This window comes from Echeneis naucrates, chromosome 19 (assembly GCF_900963305.1).
Source record: "Echeneis naucrates chromosome 19, fEcheNa1.1, whole genome shotgun sequence".
NCBI lineage: Eukaryota > Metazoa > Chordata > Actinopteri > Carangiformes > Echeneidae > Echeneis > Echeneis naucrates.
Genome location: NC_042529.1, coordinates 362,085 through 388,801, shown reverse-complemented (window position 1 = coordinate 388,801; position 26,717 = coordinate 362,085). Strand labels below are relative to the sequence as shown.

General features: G+C 44.6%; 2 protein-coding genes across 3 annotated transcripts; one reads left to right on the top strand and one right to left on the bottom strand.

Annotated features, from left to right (window-relative positions):
* Positions 1 to 1,730: 1,730 nt before the first annotated feature.
* On the bottom strand, positions 1,731 to 2,898 carry LOC115060410 (hydroxycarboxylic acid receptor 2-like; the record flags this gene model as incomplete). The annotated part of the gene is made up of 2 exons (XM_029528340.1): positions 1,731 to 2,414; positions 2,494 to 2,898. Coding segments are annotated over 2 exons (1,089 nt in total), but the record flags the coding sequence as incomplete, so codon positions are not given.
* A 2,050-nt stretch (positions 2,899 to 4,948) lies between these two features.
* Positions 4,949 to 23,386, top strand: stxbp4 (syntaxin binding protein 4). Of its 2 annotated transcripts, none has more exons than XM_029528022.1 (21): positions 4,949 to 5,010; positions 8,331 to 8,404; positions 8,538 to 8,633; positions 8,786 to 8,855; positions 8,963 to 9,037; positions 11,709 to 11,794; positions 12,005 to 12,158; positions 12,769 to 12,901; positions 13,550 to 13,656; positions 13,885 to 14,110; positions 14,338 to 14,419; positions 14,588 to 14,667; positions 15,046 to 15,142; positions 15,575 to 15,699; positions 16,423 to 16,512; positions 16,591 to 16,656; positions 19,654 to 19,833; positions 20,849 to 20,965; positions 21,078 to 21,127; positions 22,139 to 22,275; positions 22,393 to 23,386. In XM_029528022.1, exons 1-21 carry the CDS (start codon positions 4,955 to 4,957, stop codon positions 22,404 to 22,406), a joined length of 2,115 nt encoding a protein of 704 aa, XP_029383882.1. In that variant the 5' UTR covers positions 4,949 to 4,954; the 3' UTR covers positions 22,407 to 23,386. The 2 variants fall into 2 exon arrangements, with proteins under 2 accessions (XP_029383882.1, XP_029383883.1); XM_029528023.1 differs by having other exon boundaries at positions 19,654 to 19,839; positions 20,852 to 20,965.
* The last annotated feature ends 3,331 nt before the right edge of the window (positions 23,387 to 26,717 follow it).

The following is a 26,717-nucleotide window of genomic DNA, read 5'->3' as shown; positions in this document are numbered from 1 at the left end:
CTTTGGTTTTTATGATTATAAGTATTGTTCCATGAAACCTGCAGCCTTCTGGAAATATCAAAATATAAATAGTGCAGTATATAAAGGTAAGTATTATGTAAAGTGCAGCAGTAATGCAGAGTATTCACATTGTTGATCAGGGGAAATAAAAGTAACCATACCTTAAAGCTATCTATATTATAACTCTTTAGTATGGCATATTTCTCGTAGTATTTCTCATTCTGTTCAAGAGCATGAGAATTACAGTTTGTAATACCACTCAGTTTCTTGGGTGAAGATTGATTATGAATTGCAGACAGAATGGTCAGTGAGCCCCCCTTGCCCCTTAACAGGCTAAAAGTCTGTGTATATAAATATCTCAGAGGTTGTTTTGTTGGTTTTGTTGAAATTAAATGTTAATTTCAATGTAGAAACATTCAGCTCCTCCAGTGAAGCTGTGAGACGATCAAACTCACACAGATCACTTCAAACGTGAACATACCTGAGATATTTCATCAGTGATTTCTGTGTGTATTGTTCAATAAATATTCATTAATGACACCAATACAGCTGCTGTGATCAGCCTGTGTTGGTTGACTCAGGTGGGCAGCACAGGTACATATATCGAGTGCACTCTGTGTTCTGCAGACGGCCCTTGAGTTGTGCAGTACTGAGCATTGTGTCTGCGCAGTTTGTGTGCATGTGTGCCTGAGACAGACGGAGCTTATCTTCAGACACACCAAACAGCAGCAGCAGCAGCCTGAACACTCCACAGGCCTGATGATGCATTCAGGTGCTGTGGCTTGACTTTGGGATTATTTTTCTTTAGTCTTAACTCAGCACCTGTTAAAGGACTTTCTTCTTTGTTTCCGTTTTTCTTGTTACTGTAGGAATCTTTTTCTGTTTTTGCGAGGGTGATCCTTCCCTCAGTAGTGTGTAGGCCCCAAATTCCATCCTTTAATTAGCAAGGGGCTGACTAAAACAGAAATTTATTTTTGATGCTTCCTGCTCCTTTTCTTTACTCACCTTATTGCCAAAGTATATTTCAATCACCTGATGCATTAACTTCTCTCTCTATGAAACCTTTTCATGACTTTTAATGAAGCAGATAACAGGAAGTCTAGACTTCCCCCCTGCACCCCCAAAAGTCAGAAGAGCCCAGATCCGGACTGTGCTGCCTGCAGTGGTTTTGTGTCTGTTGGTGATCATTTCTTGTCACTTTGTAGTTTCTGTTTTCTGTCTCTTTGTGGTTTTCTCTGAGCCAGAGTCACTTCAAAGGGAAGCTCGGGGCCCTTTGAGTCCTTACATGTGTGGTACTGAGTTTACAGAGGCTGGACATGGTTGGCAGATCAAGGGAACTGTGGAAATAGGCTCAGACAGTTTGCAGAGGAAGGTGTGACGGTCAGTCAGTGTCTGTTGGCTTGTTGATGTAGTTGGTGATTTGTCCACTAGATGGTGTTCATCGTCTATCACCACTAATAAGCTTATCGATGAGGAAATCCATATTCAGATTTATTTATGATAAAGGACCCTTACAAAGGTCTGATGAGTTCAAAGTCACCCGTGAATCTGTTAAATATCGTATTCAACCTTCTTCATAGAATACACATGATAAATAAAACCTACATTTGTATTTGTCATTTAAATATATTTACATGCAGTTGCAACAAATCATAGTAATTCAAAATGTACAGCAATTGCATGAAAATATAAAACAAGCTTTCACAACTCAGCAAAACATGAAGAGCCTATCACATGGCTTCACTTCCTCTACTGGCCCTCATGGATTTCAGTTCATCCTGGCTGGTGGACTGAGTTCCTGATGTGGACTCTGGAGTCTCATTGCCCCGACCGCAACAAAGGGTACGTGGCAGCGAGCTGCAGAGCGCCTTCCTGAACATGGAGCTGGAGAAGACGTAGACGATGGGGTCCAGCGCTGAGTTCAGGAAGTTCAGCCCAAAGGACACAATGGTGAGCTGGGTGAAAGTGTAGAAGGCGGTGCAGTCCCATGGGCGGTAAGAGCGGATCACCCACACCCCGATGGTTGTCACGGTAGTGGGCAAGAAGCACACCATGAACACGGTGACGATGGCAGCGCACACGTGCATGGCCTTGCGCACTTTATCCTTTTTTCCCATCTGGCGTTCCTTCAGGAAGCTGGAGATCCGGATGGAGCAGAACAGCAGCATGGCCAGCGGGATGATGAACTCCAGCACTGTCAGGATCCGGTGCATGCCGACCAGGATGATGATGCCCCGGGACGCCTCCTTGTAAGATGTGAAGAAGAAGCACTGGGTGCTGTTGGCCCTGCCCTTGATGTGGCTGTAGGCCAGCATGGGGACCCGAGGACTGATGACCAGCAGCCACACAAACACCGACACGTACGCAGCCTGGCGCTTTGTCATTCGGTTGAAGCAGTGGTGAGGGTGGACAACCTGCAACGAGACCACACTGATGATGAATCACATTTATACTAATCCGATCATTTCAAACCTGGGAGCCAGCGGTTCTCACCTTGAAGTAGCGGTAAATTGCCACCACTGTCATCAGAGCAATGCTGGCCGAGCGGTTGGAAAACATCAGGAAGAGGTTGATTCGGCACAGACCATCTCCAAAGACCCAGTAGCCCCTGAGCAAGGCATCAATCCTCAATGGCAGACTGACGAGAGCGAAGAAGTCGGCGATGACCAGGTTGAAGAGGAACAGGTTGTTTGGGTTCCAGGCCTTCAGCTTGAAGCAGAAGATCCACAGGGCCACCATGTTTCCCAGAAGCCCCAGGATGACGTCAATGGTGAGGACTGGGGGCAGAATCACACCCTCCAGCTGAATACCAACTGGGGGGCAGCCACGACCCCCCCCAGGTGTCGGAGTCGTGGTGTTTAAAATGGCGGTGGTGGCATTTTGACCTGATAACATTTTTGTTTGTTATTTTTTTGAGCTGCTATGAAAAGCAGTTGTGGGCTAATATTGGTGGTTGAAAGAAGAAGGAAGAAGCTGTGTGACCACACCAAGGGATAGTTTTAACTTTTAGGAAAGGATCTGCTTCCTCTTTTTACCTTCCTATTAACGTCAACGTTAAATCTGTAAGAAACAAGAGAATACTTACTTAATACTTATATTGGACTTGAAGCTGTTCCTTTTTTCAGAAGTAATTTTTTTTAGAAAACATGCGCCTGATCATATTTACAGAATAACGCATTTAATATAAGTAAATGTCTTAAAAAGAAATAATCTATTTTTAAAGACACTCTACAATTTCATCTGGACATATTTTGATCCTTTCAATTGACAAGAAATTCATAGTTAATTACATTAAATTTTCCAAAATGATTACAGTGTTGATTGATTGAACAGAAACCCTTAAAATCAAATTAAACACATTCATAATTTAAATTGAAAATGTTATGACAAAATAGTATTTTTAAATAACATTTTCTCTTTAACTTGTCAGAGTCATATTCAGTACTCACCACTCGGAGGAATGAGAGGATTTCATGCATTAAGTGTTGGAGGGAAGACTAGACTGATGTGTGACCATGTTCCTGTATTTATGTGTTCTTGTTTCATCATTTGGGAACTACCACATTGGAACTGTTTAAAGAAAAATGACAGCTGTTGGTGAACTGACTCAGTGAAATCAGTTGGATTTAACAGAAGCTTTGTACATTTGGGGTATTTATTGTTTTCCCTGGATACTTGAAGAACAAATAAACCAAATTATGCCAGTTTTGTGAAGCTGTGATGTTTCTGGACCAACAATGGTGAGATTTGCAGTTAGTCTGAGGTACAGGACGATCTGTGATGGGTTTTGAAATGAGTTTCCTTCTTAAGGTCAAAAGTGCAAATTATTGCAGAAGTTTTGAAACCAGAGAAATGACATTGTTGCTGTTGTGTGTGTGTGTGTGTGTGTGTGTGTGTGTGTGTCTAATCAGCATTTTGTCATTTTCCAGAGCTGATTCTGGAGTTTTTGACATCTCACAAATATTTGTCTTCATATAGTTCAAACACGGTTTGAGCTAACCACAATATTCTAAAAACGGAATACCGAATTTGAAATGTTTTAACCTTTTCAGACCCAAATAAATCAAGAACTTCGTCTTCTAACTCATCTCTTTTTTCATCACTGTTGGCTGATCTTTCTGCTTCAATTTACCTTAGGAGTGATTTCTTGGCTTGTTTAAATTGGTTTGTTGAGGCCATCGTTGGCTGAGTGCTGCGCCGACATGGAAATATGACGTTGGTTAATTTAAATTATATGAAACATGTTCACAAGCTTAATTCTTTTGTTCCTTAATGGGGTGTCTTTGAAATAGGTCCAGATTCAGCACCTGGTACTGATCTTTCAGACTGGGTCAGGACTGGAGGCTCTCTCCCTCCTCTTTTCCTTCCCTTATTTCCATCTGTCTTTTTAATCCCAGCGGTTTTTGGGCGATGAGTCATCCTCCGTTGTGCACTCAGACAAATAAAATTTGAATTTCAGTGGATGTGCGCTGGATTGAACTGTCTGCAGTGTTGATGTTTACAGCTTTTTCATCTGTGAAAATGCAAAGTGGCAACTCTTTGAGACATTTAAGCTCCTTCCGGTGTTTTCAGCTGTAAAACTCTAATCTTTCTGCCGAAGACAGGAGCCTTCGGTAAATGCAGCCTTTCCACAACGTGCTTCCTCTGCAACGTGTGTGTGCATGTGCTTATGTTGTGCATGCCTGTGTGTGTGTGAGAGAAGGACGGGTATCAGCATGGATTAGTGAGTAAAGGTAAGCGTGTGTCTCTCCCTGTCTCGGCGGATTTCCATCCCTCTCCTCCTCTCAGCGGTCACACACACACCGACCCGGTTTGAACCACCGCCGCCGTCTTATCTCATCCCGTCTCTTTTGTCGAAACACCCGCTACTGTCTCATCGTGGCTGTTTGTGTGTGAGTGTGTGTGTGTGGGTGTGTGGGTGTGTGTGTGTTTTTCGGTGTTGGACTGTTGTGCGATGCCATTACTCCCTCAGGAGGCTGAGAGATTCGATGGGCTGTCTCTACTTTACTGGTAAGCTAATTCTTCTTCCACTCTTCCTCCCCTTCCTTCTTTCTTTTACTTCTCTCCTTCCTTTTCCCCTCTTAACACATTGGCTTGTTGACTTGGTTTACAGCTTTTGTTTTCCTACCCTTGTTGACTCCATGTGGGTCACTGACGTCCGAGGTGAAGTCTGTTTATAGCCTGTTAACCGGCAGATGCCTCAGAGTTTAAGTCCACATGCCTGTGTGTTGTTCTGGGTCATCTGTGTGTTTTAAGGGGCAACAGCAGCTTTTTATCAGCAGAAATAAAATACTTGTACCTTTTCAGTTCAGGAGTTGTCGGTTTTTATTCACTTGGGTGTTTTAGCTCCTGCACATTTATCTGACAGTGTGAATGCTTTTTTTTATCAAAACAAGATATTTGGAAACTTGAATTTAGTTTCTTTTAGCTGAAACAGTTGGAGCCTTTTCCCATCACAGGAACCAGCTGAGCTTGACTTGTTCAACGTTTTCTGTTGTGGTGATACAGAAAGGTGACATGAAAACGCAGAATTGTGAATCATCATTTTGGTGTCATCAGAGACCATAAATTCATCAGGAAATCGATTAGCGAGCTGCAGGACAGACATTTTCCCATAGACTTCAATACTATCTGACTTCTCTCTCCAGCCACAGGAGTCACCTCCTTCACGGTTCCTCTGCATTGGCTTCACTTTGCAGACCCAGAGTCCAGGCCCAGGTCTACAGACAGCCTCTGGCCCTGAGGGCGATGTGAACCTGGGTTCTGGCGTCAGGCCCACATTCCTCCACATCTGGGCGGATTCCAGCTGTTATCATCCGCGTTGACCCGCAGCAGATTTGGTCCAGATGTGGAGGCAACATCTGACAGTCGGGCTGTCTGTGAGCCGGACTCAGACAGGGGAGCTGGTTTAGACTGGACCAGGGGAAAAAACAGCCTGGCGCCCGGCTTCGTTTAGTTTTCTGAGGAAGTGAGAAAAGTCTGGAACGAAATGTTAATCAAAAACAATTTAAGATCATTTTCAACAATACAAGACCTTTTTCCCCTTGTTTGTGACGAGTCGCTGCTTTTGTTAATCATTATAATTTAAAGCCCGTAAATTTTGAAATTGATTTTTTTATTATTATATTTATTATATTTTATTTTTTATTATATTTGTAAAAATTAGTAGAAACACCTGAGAAGTTTTGCGTTGACTCCAAACTGACCTGAAAACCAAAAAGTCTCTAACTGTGAGTGACACCTGAATCTGCTCATTGACGACTGCTCTTTCCTGATCTGATCAGCAGTTCTGTTTAACCTGATGCTGCAGCAGCTTCGTCGCTTCCTCCTGATGGCTGATCATCTGTCGGCTTGTTCATCCGTCCTCTGAAAACAGCTGCTGCTTCTCCAAACGGGGTTTTACTGTAATTTGACAGGTCGCACAGGAAGCTGCAGTGTTGGTTAAACATATATGACATTTGAGGAAAACAAGAGATGTCACAGATTTCATCATGATCTTCAAATAGTTGTAAACATCTGAATGAATGTGTGATTGGAGTTGAGCAGACCCTGATCAGCTGAGCTTCAGGCTGCAGTTACAGTGTGTTCCCCCCGGCAGCCGGCCGGTCGGTGAAGGTAATCACTCGCGGCAGGTAATGCAGATTATCAGGTATTAAGTGATCAGTTTAATTGCTCCCCCTGAACCCAGTAGATCTGTTAGCTGTGTGCTGTTGTCATCCGTTTGTTGTGGGGTAGTTCATGTCCCCACGGAGGACAGACCTCAGACCCGGGTCTTGAGACCAGACGTGGACCTGTCTGTGGTAGGGTTTGGGTAAGGTGGGGCAGATGTGAAGTGTGTGCTTTCGTCCTCCTGAAATGTGTTTCCTCTGTAGGGGGTCTGGGCTCAGACTCAGAGTTGGGCTGCTGGTCCTTCTGGTTCAGGTCTGGTTCAGGTCTGATAGAGACCTCAGGCTGGACTGGAGGTAATACAGTGCAGAAGGAGATTCTAGAAATGTACAGGGTCTAAGACCTGCAGCTTCACCTTGGACTGTCCCTAGTCATCCCCCCAGGGCCCTCTGAAGGGGTTTGTCCGCTGCAATATACGTTGATATTACATTTGGGTGGAGGCTGTGTTAAGATGGATAATGTTATTATTTAAAAATAAGCCTCTCCGGGGGGATCAGGGAGGCCTCCACTTCACCTTGGAGTCTTCAGTCCTCCACTTTTATCCCTTACATAACGGCACCTGTAACCCTCCTCACCGCCACACCTCTGCAGGTTTAGACTATGGATCAGCATCTTTTGACACAGTTCACTCAGCCTGAGGTCCTGAAGGAGGTGGGACACCCTGAGCTGAACCGCTGAACACTTGAAGTGGCATCAATCAATAATTTGGTATTAATGATAATTCTCTGAAAGCTCTTCAGAGCTTTTTAGTATTTTCGGCTCAGATGTTTGGCTGAGTCCTCATCGTCCTCATCTCCAGCAGCAGCAGATGTTTTCAGATAAACATCTGGAGACAGCTTCTGACCTCCAGCTGTTCAGCTTCAGCAGCAGCAGACTCAGTCAGGCCAGCTGTTTAAGGCATCTGATTTAAAATTACATTTAAAGTTAGCTTTGAAATTAGCAACAGAAATATAATAGTTCCTAAAATGTAACATTAGGTGATGTCAGTCATTTTAGAGTTTAAAAGCTAAAGATTTCACTTTAATCTTATGAGTTACAATTATTTAGGCTCATGACATTTTTAATGGTTGTATTGTTTGTATAATCCATGTTCAGCTCTTACCCAGTGATGGTCTTCTTTTTACGTCGTAGCAGCAGCTCTGTTTCTGTCTTGTCTCTGGACATCTTGTTTTGAAATGATGGTAGTTCCGTTTCCTGATGTCAGTGATGTGTTAATGTGACTCTGGTCAGCAGAGACAACAACCATGACAGCAGCTCAAACTGACAGCAGAGATGGACGAATCTGTTCATCCCTGAACCTCCTCACCTTCAGATCTGCTCAACCACACACCGCTGAGTCACCCCAGGGCCTGTCGGGAGCACCATAACTTTTCTGTGGTTCAATTGTTTTTAATCATATCTGTGTCTGTTGGAGCTTCCTAACATCGAGGTCACAGCACGGTTCACCCGCTCAGCCTTTTAAGATGTGACAGATTTCATTGGTTTACAAGCAGGTGAGGGAGGGAGGGAGGATGGGGGAGGAGAGGAGGGGGAGAGAATGACCAAATCCTGTGATGATTTGATTATTTTGTGCAGCAGTGCTCTGGGGAGAGAGACAGAGAGGCTTTGTATGAAGCAGAATGTTGACATGTTTTTGAACCTGTTGTGTTTTTCCTTGTTGCCAGGACGATCATGGGCCCACACGGCATCAACCGAGCCGTTCAGAGGCTGGAGTTCTGCGACTGCAAGAAGGGGCTCGGTGAGGATCTTCCCGCTGACCTCTGACCTCTCTGACCTTTCTGACTTCTGACTACAGCTCAGCCTGAGAGGGACACACAATTTTTATCAGCAGGCATTTAAACAGTCGTGATCCTGTCTGCATTCCTTCACAGGTGTCAAAATAATCGGAGGTTACCGAGAGCTGACGGGTGAAGACTTTGGTATCTACATCAAGAGGGTGATCGCTGGAGGTTTGGCAGCTCTGGACGGTACAGAGAGTTTTATTTTGCCTTTACTACTGTTCTTTTTTTCCATTTCTCTCATTATTCCTCTTCTTTGTAATTTTGTATTATTGTTATTATGATCATTACTGCTATTATTAACATCCTTCTGTTTGTCTTATTGTTGCTCTCTGTTCCAGGTCGACTGAAGTCAGGGGATCTGATTTTGGATGTCAATAACATCAGTTTGATGGGGGTGACCAATGAGAGGTGAGTTTGACTGTGATTGTTGATGGTAGATTCTGTTAGCTTTCAGTGTTTTCATGTGGCGTGTCAGAGGTGACATCACAGCTGTTTACGGTCCTGTTTCCTGATAGGGCGGTGGAGATCCTGAGGTCGGCCTCGCTCTCCAATCACATGTGCCTGCTCATTGCCAGAGACGACGAATCAAGGTAAAAAAATCATCGCCTATATTGTGAAATAACCACCTTCTGGCTGGGTGAGGTGTCTGTTCTATTGTGACATCACAAAGTCCCAGAAGTCCTGACAGCTGGTTTTAAGATTCAGTTTCTGAATCCAGACTCTGAGTATTTCTCTGTGGACTGAGACCTTTGAGACATTCACTGGATTGATATAAAATCTAGACCAGATTTAGAATTGAAGACCACATGAAGGTCTACCTTTGGACCGGATGGACCTTTAAACATTTAGACTGTATGTATGACCTTTAATCCAGGTGATAATCCGACACATTCCTTCCCTCACTCCAGTCTGTATGTGCTGTGCTTGCTCTGCCCAATTTTACCACCTCGTCTTTAGGCTCCTGCTGCTTTCATGGTGTGTAATCCTCCCTGAAAGATGCCTGACATTCCTGAAAGCCTGTTCCTGGCCAGATACCATCCTCTCCCAGTCAAAAAAAGGTTCCTTCTTTCACAAGCAGCCAGCGTGAAGAAACACACATTAAAATCTAATCTTTTTTACCAGAGCTTTGTTAAAAAAAAGTTTTTCTAGAATCTAATCTTCACACAGCACACATTCTGTTAACCCAGCACATCATTAATCTGTAATTTAATGGATGGAAATAGAATTCAGGACAGTTAAATTCATTGGACAGTTAAATGGAAAGTTTATGAAGATGAAGTTGACGTCTGACTGCTGCTGATGTTTTCAGTAACGTTTGACTGCCACCGAAATGAACGGTGTCAGTAGTTTGATCCATCCTTGGCCCAAACACTGAGGTGAGCGAGTTGGATGATAGGCAGCGCCCTGAGGTTCCTCAGCAGGAGGTAAATTGACCTGGCACTCTGCTGTCTCCTGTGCTTTTCCACTTCAGCCTGCGGTGTTGAGACAAATGCAGTCTGACACAATAGGGACATTCTGCTGTCCAGAGTCTGGACTCAGGAGGAGACTCCAGCTGAGCAGAGTTGGAGCTCAGCAGAAACTGGACACTGTGCAGAGTTTAATCCCATCAGGTCTTTGTTTTCTGGCCTTTCACTGGCTCATATCCACCAATCAGTTAATAGGGAATGTGTCTCCTGAAAACATCTAAATTTAAATAAAATAAAAAAAAACCCTCTCTATGGGTACATTCACAGTCTTATGTGAAATATTGAAAATGGAGATTTCAGAGTTCAACCTTGAAAACATACTCATGATTCTTATTAATACCAACATATGATGAGTGAAATAATCAGAGTCGATGTGTGACAACTATGTAAACTAAACATTAATCATAGGAAGTGCTTTAACACCTGTAAAGGTAAACTGGAATACAGAGAGGTGAAGAGAAATGATGATGAGTTTGTCCCAGAGGAGGAAGATGATCACAGGGGTTGATGGGAGGTGACTGTTGTGACTGCAGAGGGAAGGTCGTCCCTCCTCTGGCAGCGAGAGAAGTCATTTCATTTTTACTATTACGAAACCAAACCATCAGTGTGTGTGTGAGTGTAAAGCAGCTTTGCGGTGACACGTCAGATGTTTCACCTTAGAGCTTGACCTCGATTGTTGCAGTGATTTATTTTGTTTCACACTTAAAACAAATTATGATTATTATCTGCAGCTGGCCCCCCCAAGCGGTACAGCGGGTCACAGCGAGGACACCATGATGCAATCACACAGCTGGGGGGGCGCTCTGCTGGGCTCACAGGTTAAATGCATGAAAAAAACAAATGTGGACTCTAAAGCTTATTGATGGAGTTTTGGTGAGTTCGGGAGGCTGGATTGGATCTCGCCTGGAAGATTATGAGGTTTTTAAGCTGATGTGCAGACGTGAAAAGTTGTGGAGTTTGGTGAATCTGCAGGGTAGTTCAGGGACAGTCGGAGTACACAGGTCACTGTCAGCAGCTTGTTCATTCAATCAACTTAGTAGTCACATTGATATTAATTCATGTTAAAATAAGTAGATAATATTTATCAAGCGAAACTGTTCTCAAGTGTTCTGTTCATTCGTCACTCCCATGATCATCAACTTCTCCAGGGAAGATCATGTTGATGTTCTTTGATAATATCATGATATTAATATTAGATATTAGTGGAAGCATCACTTGGGCCTAGCCCCGCCCCCTAAGCCCTCCCCTCCTTCCTCTAAATGGAGCTTCATTTAAAAAAATGAACATTTTTTATTTTAGACTGAGACCAAAAACTCATCAGGAACACGTTTACTGAGGAGGAGGAGGGACATTTTCCCATAGACTTCAGTATAAAGGAGGAGGAGGGACATTTCCCCATAGACAAACATCAACAGTTTAGATCACCATAAACATGATGTTGGGAGTCTTTGTGTCCAGGTTGTGTCTCAGACACGGAGCTGTGAGGTCGGACGGCTGATCGGTGTGAGTGACCTCTGATCGCTGGATGTTTTGTCTCAGTGGCCTGGCTGATCCTGTTTAAAAGGAATTAACAGCCAATCCGATCAAATCCAGATCAGACAGTGGTCGTCTGAGTGACCTGAGCTTTCACATGTGTCCATGTGAGGGAGACAAACCCTTGCTGATCTGCCGCTGTAGAGACAGGAAGCCAGGCCGAGACCTAATATTGTAGGAATTAAAGAAAAGAAAGATAAACATTAACACACAATGTCATGCTTTTAAATGTAGAGATGTTGTGTGTGTCTGTGTCCTTTAGGAGGGAGTTTGCCGAGTTGATGGAGAAGTACGGCTCTAATCACATCGCAGCATCAGGACGAATCTCTCCTACTCAGCTCTCCACAGGTGAAACATTTAAGCTGCTAGTTAAGACATGTCATCTGACCTGTCACCTGACCTCAAACCTTTAAGGATGTCAGATGTCAATTTTTCCAAAAATTCCCAGACTGTTCTAAGCCTGTCATCCTTTCCCTGTCATGTCCAAACACATTGACTTCACTCTCTGTCTCTGCCACAGTCAGAAATCTGAGGGATCTAACTCTTCTTCTTCTCCAGGGAAGCTGACAGACACCGCCTCCTCCTCCTCCTCCTCCAGGTCAGAGAGCCCCCAGCTCCTCAGCCCTAAAGAGGGCGTCACCGCCTACAGCCATGCCCCCCCTTACTCTGCCAACCCCCCCTACGCCGTGCACACACCCATGCACGCCTTTAGGTGAGAGCGACGTGGTGGACTTCAGTAAGGATAGTCAGTCACCAATGAACCCAGACATGATGTCTTTGGAGTCTCCTCACAGAAAGGCCCCAGGCCGGGAACCGAACCCTCAACCTTCTTGTTGTGGGGAAACAGAGCCAACCGTGGCTCTATGCTGCCCTTTATTTTGTCCTAATGAAACAAAATTCAATTAATAATTTATCATGTAGATTCTAGTAATTATTTTATTATGAAATGATATTTAATATAATACATTTTGATATCTGATGCAGCTCCAACCATTTAGTTGGTTTGTGTAGAGTCACTGATTAAGCTCATGTTTCGACATGTGACCGTCTGTTATAAAGATTCATGTTAACTTTTATACGAGGACACAATCTGCTGCATGTTTCCTACTTTGGCACAAACCTAAAACAAGATCTGAAACTGAGAACAGATTAAATAGTTTTAAAGGTGGTTATGTAACCTGTTCTGATTCGATTCTGCAGGAAACACCAGCAAAGACTAAAAATAGTGAGAAGCATCTTCAGCATTTTCACAGAGGAGTGTAGGAAGAGGAGGAGCAGTGGATCTAATCATCCTTAGTGTCATCCTGACTCTCTCCTTTCAGTGACAGCGTCATTCAGTTGATATGTGTTGCCAAGGGAACAGGCCTAGGGCTCGTCATCAAGGGCGGAGCCAACCGTGCCGAAGGACCAATGGTGTTCATTCAGGAAATAGTGCCTGGAGGAGACTGCCACAAGGTCAGGGTCCTGCTAGTGACGTGATCTGGGCCCCATTACAGCCCAGCATTCATCTATTTATCCACCAAAAAACAAAGTGCGACTGCTGTAAAGCAACAAAGTGCCATTCAGGATTAGAACCCACCACAGTATTATGATTTAACTCGGCTAATTCCAGATTATGAAACCGTTTCTGCAGCAGAAAAATGTGAATATAAATCTGATAATAAAAGCAGCTGCTTAGAATAAAACCCCCAGATTTCAACAATGACACACAACAACCTGACTGACATTTAGCTCAATGTCTCCCTGTAAACCTGGACCTGAACTCTGGGACCTTCATTCTATCTATTGATCATCAGCAGGCAACTCCAGAAGTCAGGCTGTATTGACGTCTATGGATAAATTTGCCCCCTTCTTTCCCTGACTTATTAGCTTTCTCATCTTTTTTCCGTCCAGCCTTAAATAGCACACATCAAAACTCCATATCTCAACCTGATTTTGTTACATTGCTGTCATTTTATCAAGAGCCCCATTGTTGCGTAAAAACTTTGACACAAAATTGTTGCATGAAACTTGAGCTGTTGGACCTTGCACAGTTTCTGCGTGTTTGATTTGACTGTTTTTCATTATGAGGATCTGAATGGTTGTGCGTTTATGCTGTTTCAGGACAGCAGGCTGCAGGTCGGGGACCAGCTGGTGTCCATCAACAAAGAGTCTCTGATCGGAGTGACGTACGAGGAGGCCAGGAGCATCCTGACACGCACCAAACTGAGGTCCAACCCACCGGGCAGACACTGTTCAACAAGGACACACAGATACAACCAGATATTTGTGATTTGGGTCTATATTATTGTGTGTCAGATGTCTGACCCTAACCCTATTTTCACACTAATCATTTACTAAATCTAAAAACATTATTGTCACGGTCCTTCATCTTCGGTCCTTAGCTTTTGCTTCTAAAAACACATTTGTTCTTTTTTATTATTTTTTTTTTTTTTTAGACCAGACCCCACTGTGGAGATTGCCTTCATCAGGCGGAGGTCATCGTCCAGCTCCAGCAGCGGACCCCACAGCCCCATCTCCCACCAGGGGCCTGGGGGTCTGGGCGGGCCCCAGGCGAAGTCCCCTGGTCTGGGTGCCATGCCTCCACAGCCGGCCGTGGTCACCAAGGTCACCTCCAGCCCGCATCCTGCCAGTGAAACCCTGCCGGCGGTCAACGTCAGCCAGGTTTGCTTTGAGCTAAATGCTAACAATGTTCCATGTCCTCTGAACAGAGTTCAGGCTGAGGCCCCACCTCCTCCTGAGCGGCTCCTCGCTCCTTTCATTCAGATCCATTAAACCATAAATATGTTTGAACACTGTCAGGAATCATTGTTATGCTGGCAGCGAAAGTAACATATACATAAACACAATCTTTTCAAAATATGATTTACATGTTGCGTTAATATTTGTAGGTACGAGTGTCGACAGGCAGAACAGAGCAGATATGTGTCTCCTCCCAACTAGAGGGCGACAGCGTCCCGGACGCCAACCCGGGTACGTAAATCTGTTTGTTTACAAATATCCTCAACAACATGGTGTTATCAAAGAGCAGCTGATGGAGATCCAGGTGACAACAGGAAGCAGATCTGACATTTCCTCATCATCCCACTGTGACACCGACACTGTGTGTGTGTGTGTGTGTGTGTGTGTTTGTGCGCGCAGAGCCTGGCAGCAGTCAGCCTCCTCAGAGGAAATGCTCACTCAGCACCAGCTGTCGCATCAAACTGGAGAGACTGGAGCAGGTTTGTTTGTTGTTGAGATTCAGTTTTGTTTCTTTTTTGCTTGTTTGGTGTGGTGACCTACGACCTTCAGTCACCTAACGGCTTCACCACATTATTTTTCATTCAGCAAAGAGTTGACAAAAAAACGAATCCAATGACTTCAGTTTCTCTCTTCTGATTTGATGTCAACATTTCAAAATAAAACAATGGAGAAGTTAAATGAACCTTTTAACCAGAATGACTAAACCTCACGGTCAACTCAAGCTCAGACCTTAAAACTTGTGTTAACCTGGAGATCAGGGTTTTCTCGTGATATGGATGCGCCTGTGGTGTATTGAAGTTTGTTTCAGGCCGTTCCTGCTGACAGCTGAGTGTGTATTGATCTGTGTGTGTGTGCAGGCTCTGGATCTGATTGGTCTGAAGCCCACAGAGTCTCAGTGTCTGGCTCTCCGGTCCAGACTACGAGCTGATCTGGCCGGGACGGTGGCCTTCACAGGTAAGAGAGCTAACCTGCACCCTCACATTCTTCTTTTCAGGCTAACATCTGTACCCCTCACAGATCAGACCGGCTCTGACCCTCTCTGTGGGTGAAACGGCTCCTGCTGCCATGTTGAGAAGGTCGTCGGACTCTGCTGAAGGCTGAAATGGACGCTGTGGAGCTTCACAATTAATGGAGCGTGTTCAATAGCATCAATGTGGAGCGACTTTCTGTCATCAGACTGTTGGTCTGAGTTTATTGTGTTGACAGAATAAAGACAGTCAGATATTTAGAGCTGATTTTTCATCATTCATGAGCAGAACTCCTGATCAGATAAAGATAGAAATGACCCAAACACATGAGAGGAACCTTTCTTTGGTTATTCTGCTTCACACAGTTTTTATCAGGAAAAGAAGACAGAATCAGCTGACTCTGAATGTGTGTCCTCAGACTTGGAGAATCTGATCCGGGAGCTGTTCAAGCCTCAGCTGGAGGAGCTGGCTGTCACTCAGCTGGGGTCGAGGTTCACGTCTGCCGACTTGTCCAGTTTGTTGGAGTCGCCCACCAATCCTCGGGTAGGAGACCACCTGTCACTGACCTTTTACTTTAGTCTGCTTTACTCGTTATCACAAATTTAATGTAAAACAGGAGCAATGTATGTATGTAAGAGGACTCATACAAGCTCCCTCCATTCATTTCAACCAGCCATTAAAAAGAAATTAGCTTAATTAGAGGATGTGGATCTTCTAGATTTGATCAAATCTGTCGGAGTCCTCAGCTCCTGTATTAAAATGCCATGGATATTTATATGTACATTGCCAGTGAAACGTTTGGACACACTTTATCACTCAGATGAATAGGAAAGTGTGTCCAAACTTCTGACTTCTTACCAATTCTGTGGTTCCTACAGCAGATGTAAAAATGCACCATTTCTGATTACATATTAGTGTTTATTCTGTTTGCAGCTCATCATCATCAGTGTCATGATAAGTTCAAAAGGGTTCTGGTCTCTGTCCTGGTCCAGGATCTGGTCTGTGGCTCCGTCTTTGATCTGTTGACATGTGAACTGTCACATCAGTGGAGTGTAACGATTTCCTGTCGGGTTTACACAGTGTCACAGTGATCGATCAGCAGCTAACAGGTCAAAAACACAAAATCACATGTTCCAAATCAGACTGCCTAAAACCTGAACCCAGACTGAGACTGGACTGAACAGAGAAAAGAAAATAAGAGTGAAAAGTCTGCGGATTGATATATAAAGCATAACTAAATAAAGACAGTTGTGTGTGTGTGTTTAGCCATCGCTGTCAGACTCGGAGGACCTGGAGGAGATGGAGCGGCTGAGGAAGGAGCACATCGAGGCCCTGAGGGAGATCAAGAGGCTGCAGGTAACACACACACACACACACACACACACAGGAGAACAGCTGCTGATGACCTGTTCCTTTTGGTCTCCTCTGGTGCAGGAGCAGCTGGTGGAGTCTCAGCGGGTTCACCATCAGATGGAGGAGGAGCTGGGTAAAGTCAAACAGGTGAGTCACACACCTTCACTTTCTGTTTGGTCATGTGACTCTTTTCCTGATGAAAACAGCAAGGCCTAATCTGATTTCCTGCCGCCATGACGCCTCAGATACATCACTTCCTTTTATCAGCTCCATGTCAGCATAGCTTTCAGCTTGGCTGCTTCTCTTTTGAGTATTTCCTTCATGTTCACATCTGCACATGCTCAGTGAAAAGAGAAAAGCCTTCATGTGGCTGTAAAAGGGCTAAAACAAAGCATGTTGAATCAACGACAGAATAGAATAAAAACTGAAGTGTAAACTTTGGAGAGTGTTGGCTGAGCTGATGTTCTAACTGATGGCCACATTAAAAAGTGCGACTGTTATTGATGCTGTTCTGTTGTGTTTCTATAGTTGGTCTGATCAGGTGGGAGAGAGTGTGGGCTTCTGAAAGGGAGCTTCTTTTAAAATAGATCAGCAGGTCAAGCTCTGTGTGTGTGTGGGAGGTAGAGGTGGACTGCAGCAGCAGGCTGGCGGTGGGAGGAGTGGATCTGTTTTTGGGCAGTCAGATCGTTCCTCCTGGATATGCAGTGAATCACAGCTGAAGGGTCTCATCTCAGCCTCTCAGGCTCCCACTCTTCTAACTTCAGCTTTGGTTTAGTTACATAAACGAATCAATATCTATCTCCAAACGGAGCCGATGGAGGTACTGCAGCAACAAACGCTCAACTGGGACATTTCCGATCTGCAGTTTGGACCTGAAGAGCTGAGCTGTTTGCTGCGGACTTCCTGCTTCGCCATCGTTCCCCGTAACAGAGGAGAGAACAATGGCTGAACAACTGCAGCCCTGATCAGAGGAAATATTCTGATAAACTGAGATTATTCAAATTAAACCAGCATGTGGTCTGACTGTGGCTGTTTCTCCAAGCCTTCTGTATGTTGAAAACAGTAAATGCTGCTGGGTGTTTGAAATTAGCAGGTCCACTCAGGTTTTGTGTTGGCTCTGAATACTGCAGCTGTGGAAAAGGTTAAAAAGGTGCTTTAGAAAGGGAGGGACAGTTTTCCTTCACTGAACTCTGACAAATCTTCATTCAGCTCAAAGTTGTTAGTTAAAGATTCAGTTTTCTGAAAATAAGACATGCAGGTCAGCGAGGATTGGAAACAAACGTTAACTAAACCATAAAGAGATGAGAAGCTGCAGCAGAGACTCTGAACTGCTGACAGCAGATTACAGCAGCTTCGCTCTGCAGCCTGAAGATGACAACCTTTAATCTCCTCAGAGGGATTTCTCCCTAATACCTGCTCCAGGTAGATCCTCAGGGCGAACCCTCGTCTGTCTGTCTCTCTGATTCATCCCCTCAGAAGAGATGCCTAAACCTGATTCTAATCTGAACCTAAAACCAGGTCTTGACCCTCAAACAGACCAGACGGTCCTGTCACATCTGTCTCTTTCTGACTGAAGCCTGAAACTGACAAAACAAACACACCCCGACAGAAACAGTGAAAGTGACAGATGGACTGCCCTCACTCCTAGTGTGTCTGTGTGACCCTGCAGCAGAGCATCATGGGTAAATCGCTCTGATGGGCAGAGCTTTTAACTGTTTCCTCACTGTTACCATGACAACTGAACTCCACTGTAGGAACCATGAAGGACATCGGAGGAATTCCCGATCTTTGTGTTGTTTATGTTGAAGTTATAAATCATTACTATTGTTCATTATTATGTGGTCCATGATTGAAAGTTGGCTCACATGGATGCTGGTGATGGCAAGGGATGGGTGTGTCATCCAGTCATTATGTCACTGTCGCTGTCGCTGCAGTGTGAACAAACAGTTCACACTTTGGTGCACGTTGTGATGTGTCTATTTCTTTGTTGGTGAGATCTGGTCCAGTCAGGTTTGTGGGCTGGTTGAGCCGGTTCTGGTTCATCCAGTGGGTGAATAAAGAGAATAAAAGAATTCCACGTGGAACAGTTGTACTGACCTGTAAACTATACTTTAAGTGTTGTGTTGTGTGTTTAAGTGTCGGTCTTTGTGTTGTCAGGGTGTGATATTACTGGGTTTGTGTTGCATGAGGCATCATGACAAAACTCTGGATTCACTCCGGTTGTGAACCTCATTATCTTTTCCTGCCTCTCAGGATCATTTTACCGTCTGAGCAGGAGTATTTATTTCATTGCTGGGGGTTCGGGTTACTGGTTGCCAGTGTGTCAGCAGGACTGGGAGTGGTTGCTTCCCAGTCAAGAGGTGTTGCAGTGTCTTAACTGTTGCCGGTGTGTGTTTCACAGCCTCGACAGTTATATAACGTCCTGGTTTTCCCTGTTGGCCTCACACAGACAGTGTGGATGAACCAGATGAAGTCAAACCTCCTCAGATACTGTTACTCAGAGTACAGTGATTAAACCCCCGAGTAGTAAATTAATATTTTACAAACATTAAAAAAATAAAATAAAATAAATAAAATAAATAAAATAAATAAATAAATAAATAAATGGATACATTTTTACTGCTTTGCTCTTCAGAGTGTTAAATTCGCTTTCAGAATTCAAGAGTTAAACTGCAGAGGAACAAAGGTGATAAAGCTTTAGTGGGAATTATACCAGATGTTACGAAGATAACAACATCAGACCGTCCACTGACACGGGTCAGATCTGGACACAGAAGAGACAGTCCAGGTCCAGGTCTGGAGTCAGTTTCACAAATCTAATGTAAAAAGGAAAAGCTGGTCAAGACAACATGAAGACCAATTTTTCAGAGACTTTTCTCTCGTTTTGTGTTAAAGAATAAAACAGTTGTGTGTTCAGGATCAACAGGAGTGAACAGTTATCAGACCTTATCAAAGATAGAAAACTACTAAGAGCTGATGAGACTCCAGCAGCTGGAGGTTTATGAAGGTGAAGAAGCTCTGAGCAGCCCTGAATGCATCCCTGCTGAGTGGTCTGTTCACTTGTTGAGCTCTGATGGTGAATCTGTTTCCTTCTTTTCCTCCTGTCCTCCCTCACTTCCTTCCCTTCGTCCTTCCTCCTGGCAGGAAGTAAAACTGGGAGCAGAGGAGAGTCGGGCTCTGAGGACTCGGATCCAGCTGGCTGAAGCGGCCCAGAAACAGGCAAGGGGGATGGAGATGGACTACGAGGAGGTGATCCACCTTCTGGAGGCCGAGATCGCTGAGCTGAAGACTCAGAGAGCGGAGCAGCCGGCGCCGACCAATAAGGTGACAGTCAGAACCAACGTGGAGCTGGAAACATCAGTCTGTGCTGGTCTGTTTAAAAATTTAACATTTTTGATCTGTGATATTACAGAAATAATACATCACATCATTACACTTCCATTTTAGGCTTTAGGCATAAAGTTATTCATCATTCATTTGAATTTTTAACACTGACACGACGCCATATAAATTTGGATTATACATGTGAGTGTCCATTACATTTTCTCACATTTATATTTACATCATTAAAGTTACACACTACACAAACACATTATTATTATTATTATAAACAAATGGATTGAAATTGAAATAAAACTAAATAAAACTGGAAGAAAATGGAAATGAAGAAAAAAAAGGAACAGAAGAAGTCTACAGGTGGATTGTTATGGAAGCGCAGATGATGAAGGTCTGATCAGTAAAGTTACCTCCTCATGATTTCCCAGCATTCCTCTGTGTGCCCCTCCAAGCCCCGCTGCTTTCCTGTTAGGTTATTTTAATAGAAATCTGGGTGGCAACATACAGGTGAGCGGCGGTGGGCTGCTGATGGCGAGCCGACAGCGTTTCACGTTGGACGTGTCAGCTGTTGCGGTGCAGATCTGATCCTAACCCTGTGAAAGCAACAGTCCCACCACTGTTCATCTGAACATGAAGCTACAGTCAGACGGCTTCGCTTAACATAAAGACCAGGCACAGGAGGAAATCCAAAGGTCAAAGGTCACATGTTCTTCACTGACTCATCGTGTCCAGTCCAGGAAATAAAATCCAGCAGAAACCAGATGCTCTCTAACATTCAACTTGGACGGTCCTCATTTCTGTCACTGTCGTCCGGCTCTTCACAGATTCACCTGTGTTGTAACATAACTCGGCTTCTCAGCCAATCAGGTTCGACCGTCCTGCTTTTACTCAGTGAAGGAGGTTTGCTGAGTTGTGCGTTTGTTGTTCCTGTTATTGTGACTGTGATGACCTGAACAAAAAAACAGAAAACTGTTGAAGAGTAAATGCTTTAATTTCATGTCAGGAGGAGACGGAGGAGCTGAAGAAGAAGGTGGCTGTTCTGGAGTGTCAGCTACGGAAGAGTGAAGCAGCCAAAAAGGGCTTCGAGATGTCGACGGGAAAACTGCTGAGTTTTGTTGAAGTAAAAGAGAAAAAAGATTTTATTCTATTCACGTTAATCTGAAGTTAAACTGAAGTTGAACTGAAGTTAAACCAGACTTACAGCAGCTGTTTGTTTGTTTTGGTTTCTGCAGAACGTTCAAGATTTTCTGCTTGAAAATCCCGGACCGACCAAGAGCTACAGGTGTGTGTGTGTGTGTGTGTGTGTGTTTCCTGTGTGTGGACATTAACAGAGTGTGTCAGTCAACCCTCCCTCCATCCACTGAGCTCCACTGGGCTGAACCACTGACTGTCTTGGTTCAGGTCTGTTTTGTAGACCCCGCAACACCTCAGAGGGTCACATAATGACGCCTGCAGAGAGAAGAGCCCATTAGCCCGACACACACACACCTTGGCCCACTTCAGTCCAGGTGGTTCAGCAGTTAGTTCCTGTAAATGGCCGCCCGTGGTGAGCAGCAGCTAGGCAGCGGCGTTACAAAACATCTCGTCACGCAGAGTGTGAGGTCGATGTGTGTGTGAACAACAACACCAAAGAAGAAGAAAAGACCGTCTCAGCCTGTTTTTGTTTCTCCCTTCCCTTCTTTATCTTGCTTCTTTCTCCTTCCTTTATATCTGGTCTGGTCCAGTTCAGCCTGGTTCAGTCTGGTCCTGTCCAGACCAGCCCATGTCCTGCTTTCAGTGTTGTGTTGTTCACCTTCAGCCTCTTGTGTAAGTGTGAATCAGTGAATCAGGTCAATCGGTCATGTTATTAATTCGCTCAGCCTTCCCGCTTCCAACTGGGCTTCTTTCTCCCAGTCCAGGTTAGTGGGCCAGCTCAGCTCCTGTTTCATAACAGCCCAAACCTTCGGTCAGGTGTGTTTATTCACCTGTTTGCTGAATCTGGGACACTCACTGAGATGTTTTCCTCATCAGAGACAAATGACCATTTCAGGTCTTTATGATTTGGAAGATTACGCTGATTAAAGTGAAGGAGAGCAGCAGATTTCAGTATGGGTGAATGACCTGTGTTTCGTGGAGCGATAACAGTGTTTTCAGATTCAGAGTTTCACTTCACTGATGTGAAGTCTGATCAGATTCAAAGGGTGAAGATAAAGGCCCAGTGTTTTAGTAGCCATGAGTCCGTCGGAAGGAGCAGCTGCTCGGAGACAATGAAAAACCTGCCCTCATCATGTGACTTGTGTTTTTCTTCATGCAGCTCTGGAGACATTAAAGTTGGCACATCGAGCCAAGGCCTCCCCTCTCGTTACAAGAAGACCCCCTGGACGGCGGCCACTCTGGCCCAGGAGGCGAAGGAGCTGACGAGGACGGTCCGCGCCATTTTGGAGGTCGACTGTAAGTGATCATGTCGACGCATGCGGGTCTGCATGTCTTCCTCCTCCTCCTCTTCCTCTCTGTGCCGCCCCGGTCCCGCCAACCTGCCGCTGTGAGTGACTGTCCTCCCCATTTCAGTGTTGACCTTCTAGAGGAGCCGCCATCAGCGAGGCCCCGGGACGTCAGCCGGACCTCAACGGCCAACTGACTCTGAACTCTCCCAAATCCCGGTCTCCTCAGTAGCTGCTAGTGACGGACTCTGTTCTCTGCATGAAACACTGTTCTGTTCTGTGAAGCTTTTATCAGCCCAGTCGGCTCTGTGGCTTCGTCCAGAGTTTGAACCTGTGAAGGCAGCAAGCTGCTCTCAGGTTGATCCACCAGGAGGAAGCCACCGACGTTCATGGACCTCATGAGCGTTCAGCAGTTTGGCCCATTGAACATGATCATTTTATGAAATTAATGACAAGAGAAGATGACTAAAGGACCTCTGTGTCACAGTGAATGGACCAAACTGCCGAACATTGGTGTGACGTAGTTGACCTTTAAATTGTCTCTGTAGCATCAACAAATACCTTCATTTAAGAAACGATCAAACACTCTGATACGGTGAACTTACAGTATCATGGCAGTTAGAATCACCTGTAGCTCTGTCTCACCACTCGGCCACCTGAGCCAAGTGCTTGTGTCGGTCCATTGTTCTGGAAATGACATCCAACTGATTGGAGGCGGAGCCAGAAAAATCTCCCTCACCTCCAGACACAAGGTCGGGAAGATGAAGGAGCCGTGATGCTCAAATAGGAAGTGGATCTGGCGAGGACCACGGCAGCTCCAGTCTGAAGTCATGTTTGAAGATATTTTCTGTAAATCATTTGTCTTTCTTTTTTTGGGGAGTTAATATTGTGAATATTCTGAACTGAAGAATTCACTGATCTGATTAAAGTTCAGGATTCGTTTTACCTGAAGAAACCAAAACACACAACAAAACGGTGACTCTACTTTAAGTTATGAACATTCAGCACATTTCAGAGATCATCAGAGAAGATGTGATGTCTTCTGGTTCATAGTTAATTAGATAAATGCTAAATCACTCGGGCCCTCTAGGGGGCGCTGTGCACCCGAAACCACCAACAGGTAAAATTTGCCTCCTCTTAGAGCTAAGTTGTGACTTCTCATTAAAGTGAGAAAAATAATAAAATATAATTCCAAATAAAAGGTGATTTGTAATGACCTTTTCTTAACGAGGTAACGAACACAGAACTTTATTTATGTTTTATATTTTTATCTGATACTCATCACAATTAAAGGAAAAGACTGAAACTTAAGAACTTTTATGAAAACACAGAAATCTAAAAACCTGCAAAGTGATTTTCCAGGAAATACACAGAGCGTGATGTCTGTGTCAGTCTGAGACAGAGTCCATATCCAGGATCTGGGTTTTGATCACGGACGCCTCGTTTCCCTCCATCAGAGCGTTGGCGGGAAAACGTAGGCGCAGTTGCATCATCAACATCCCTGATTGAGGAGCAGTCCTGATGGACAGAATGAAAAGACAACAAAAACCGCAACACAAAGTAGGTCAACACATCCAGGCCTCTGTGAGCGTTTTCACTATGATGTGTGAATACCTGCTCAGAAACACACACAGACACACAAACTGAGCAGTTTCACTCATCTATTGTTCACAGGAAGCGACTCAGACACGGTTACCATGACAACCATGTCTCCTATCAGACTCATATCTATCTGCATCGTCTGTGTGTGTGTGTTAGAGCTGACGCAAAACCTCAGTGAGTTTTTAAATTACACTTAAATTTGTGGAATTTTAAAAAACCAAGAATGAAAATTAAAGATAATGAAAAAAACACACTTTTTTTTTTTTTTGTGCCCCCCCAGCGGGTCTAATTCTCCAGGACTTTTCCTGCCCCCACTTCCCCCCCACTCAGACTGACAGGGAGAAACCTGAACTCGGTCTGGGAACTGAATCTCACAGACACACAAAGCAGCTTCCTGCCTCAGGTCAGGTCTTTGTTCCTGGTGGGACAAGAGTCGCCTTAACGACAGTTAGGCCTTGAAGTTGGACCGTCAGGATTTAACAACAGAAGCCTGGTCCATAGACCGGACCCTCAGACCTGAGACAGAGGTGTTGGTGTCGTTGTGTGGAAGCTTGTTTGAAGGAATGGAGAAGTCCTGACATTAGTGGGCGGAGGGACATGTGAAGTAGTCCCTCCATCGTATGACGTGTCCCTACTTCAACTGTCTGTTGTTCACTGAAACAGGCCAGGAGACTTTTGTCCTCCAGCTTTATAGTGAGTTCAAACATCGGTGTGGAAAAGGACAGTAAAATCCCCATGGGGGGGTCCAGCTCCACACCCTCGTCCTCTGATTGGTCTGATCGTCTCGTTTGTCCCCCTCAGGTCTCCCTTATGGCTGGGACGAGGCCTATACTGCAGACGGAGTCAAATACTACATCAAGTAAGACGGATCATTGTCCAACACAGAGACATATTGGGAGGGGGCGTCCTTTGGTCATTGATGGGTAAAGTTATGAACAGGTTTACTGATCAGTCAGCTGGGTCTCATGTCCTGGAGGGGTCGCCCCCCCAGGCCCGGAGGACACATCCTGGTGGCTGATGGGTAACATTCTTTGTCTTTTTTCTCCTGACTGGTGATAGTCACATGACCCAGACGACATCATGGATGCTGCCTGTGACCAGCAGCAGCATCACGGGGCCGCCAGACACCTCAGAGCTGGAGGCGGAGCCAGACAGTGACATCATGGACCGGAAGCCCAGCCCGTCCATAGAGACTGACATGTAGACCTGACTCCTGACCCCTGACCCCCCGGACCAGCAGCTGCTTCACCTGAAGAGCTCAGACTAGAAAACAGCTGTAAACAGGAAGTGAACATTAAAATCCTTTTAAGTTTACTCTTTGCTGTCTTTTCACAATAAAACCTGTTGAAGTTAATTTTACTGGACGTGTTTCTCTTCTTCACGCCTCAGAAAGCTGAAGGGACGAATGTTCAGTGTCCGTTCCTCTGTCCTCCTGTGTCCGTCTGTCCCGTCTCACTGAGCGTTCTTATCCCCACAGACAGTCCTCCTCTGGACGGGACGTGTCTTCTGTCCCCGCAGTGCCGCTGATGTTTTAAAAGGTCATGACCTCATCACATGAAGCAGAAACATGCTGCCATGTGATGAGGTCATGACCTTTGAAAACATCAGTCACATTTTTCTGACTGTCAGCTGCTTTTATCAGAGAAACTGTCAACTGACATCGCAATGATGACATCACAACAACGACATCACCATGATCGATGGACCAAAATTTACTTTAAACATCTTACTGTGTCCGACACTAACAAAATGAAAGTGCCTGAAATGAGATTGTTTGTTGATCTGCAGGTGAGAAGGTCAGGTTTGTGTGTCTGTGTGTGTCTGCGTGTGTGAGAGGGTTGAGGTTGTCAGGCCGCTGTTCTTCCTGCCTGCAGCTCTTTTATTGATTTCTCACTTCCAAGTGCAGCTATAAATATCTGCTGTGCTTGGAAACACTAATGAAATCACACACAAGAACACCATCCGTGTTGTGTTGACGGACCAACATGTGGACTCTAGTTAATCTGAAACTTTCATTTTCAAAATAAAAAATTGTCCATATTAAGTCGAAAAGATTTCTCCTCAGAACTGAACTACATCATTTACACCTTCACGGTTTATTTTACCGTTAGAAGCTTTATCTCACTTATTTTTTATTTGGAAACTTTATTTTGAAACTGAGTGTTTAACAGTATTTCCATTTCTGCCTCAGATGAAGAACCAGATCTGGACCAGACCAGCTGGACTCTGGACTCAGGTGTGACTTGGTAGCCAGGTTGGTTTCGAGGAGGCGTGTCCACATCCCTGAGCCTTGGTAACGGCTGTTGCTAAGGAAGTTTAGTGACAAATGAGGATCAGCTGACTCCGAGCTTCCTGTTTGATTGTTCCCTGAAACGCTGATTCTAATAATTGATTAAAGGATTCCCACTTTTATTGATAATCTGTCCTCCTTTCCTTTCCTCCCCTCTCTCAGCACATGAGCTTCAATGTGACCAGGCTGGAGGGAGGAGGCGGGGGGAGCAGGGGGAGGAGTCGGAGGATTGTGATTGGACAAAAATAGGTCAAGCCGGCCCACTCATGTGATCCAGCATTCATTTAGCAGTGTGTGTGTCTGTGTGTGTTTGTTGTTTACATGTGAAATAAAATCATGAATGGAAACTAAAAAAACAAAAGTATTTTCATGAGTTTATTTATCTTCAGTTTTTGATGAACGAGGCCTTCGTTCTGTCCTTCTGTCCTTCTCTCCTTTCCTTACCTCCTTCACCTGGACATAAACTGATGTCCTCCAGAAAAAGACACACTGAACATGTCAATTTATGTTAAAGTGTGTCTGTGTGTGTGAATAATAAATAAATGTGCGTTTGTGTTGTT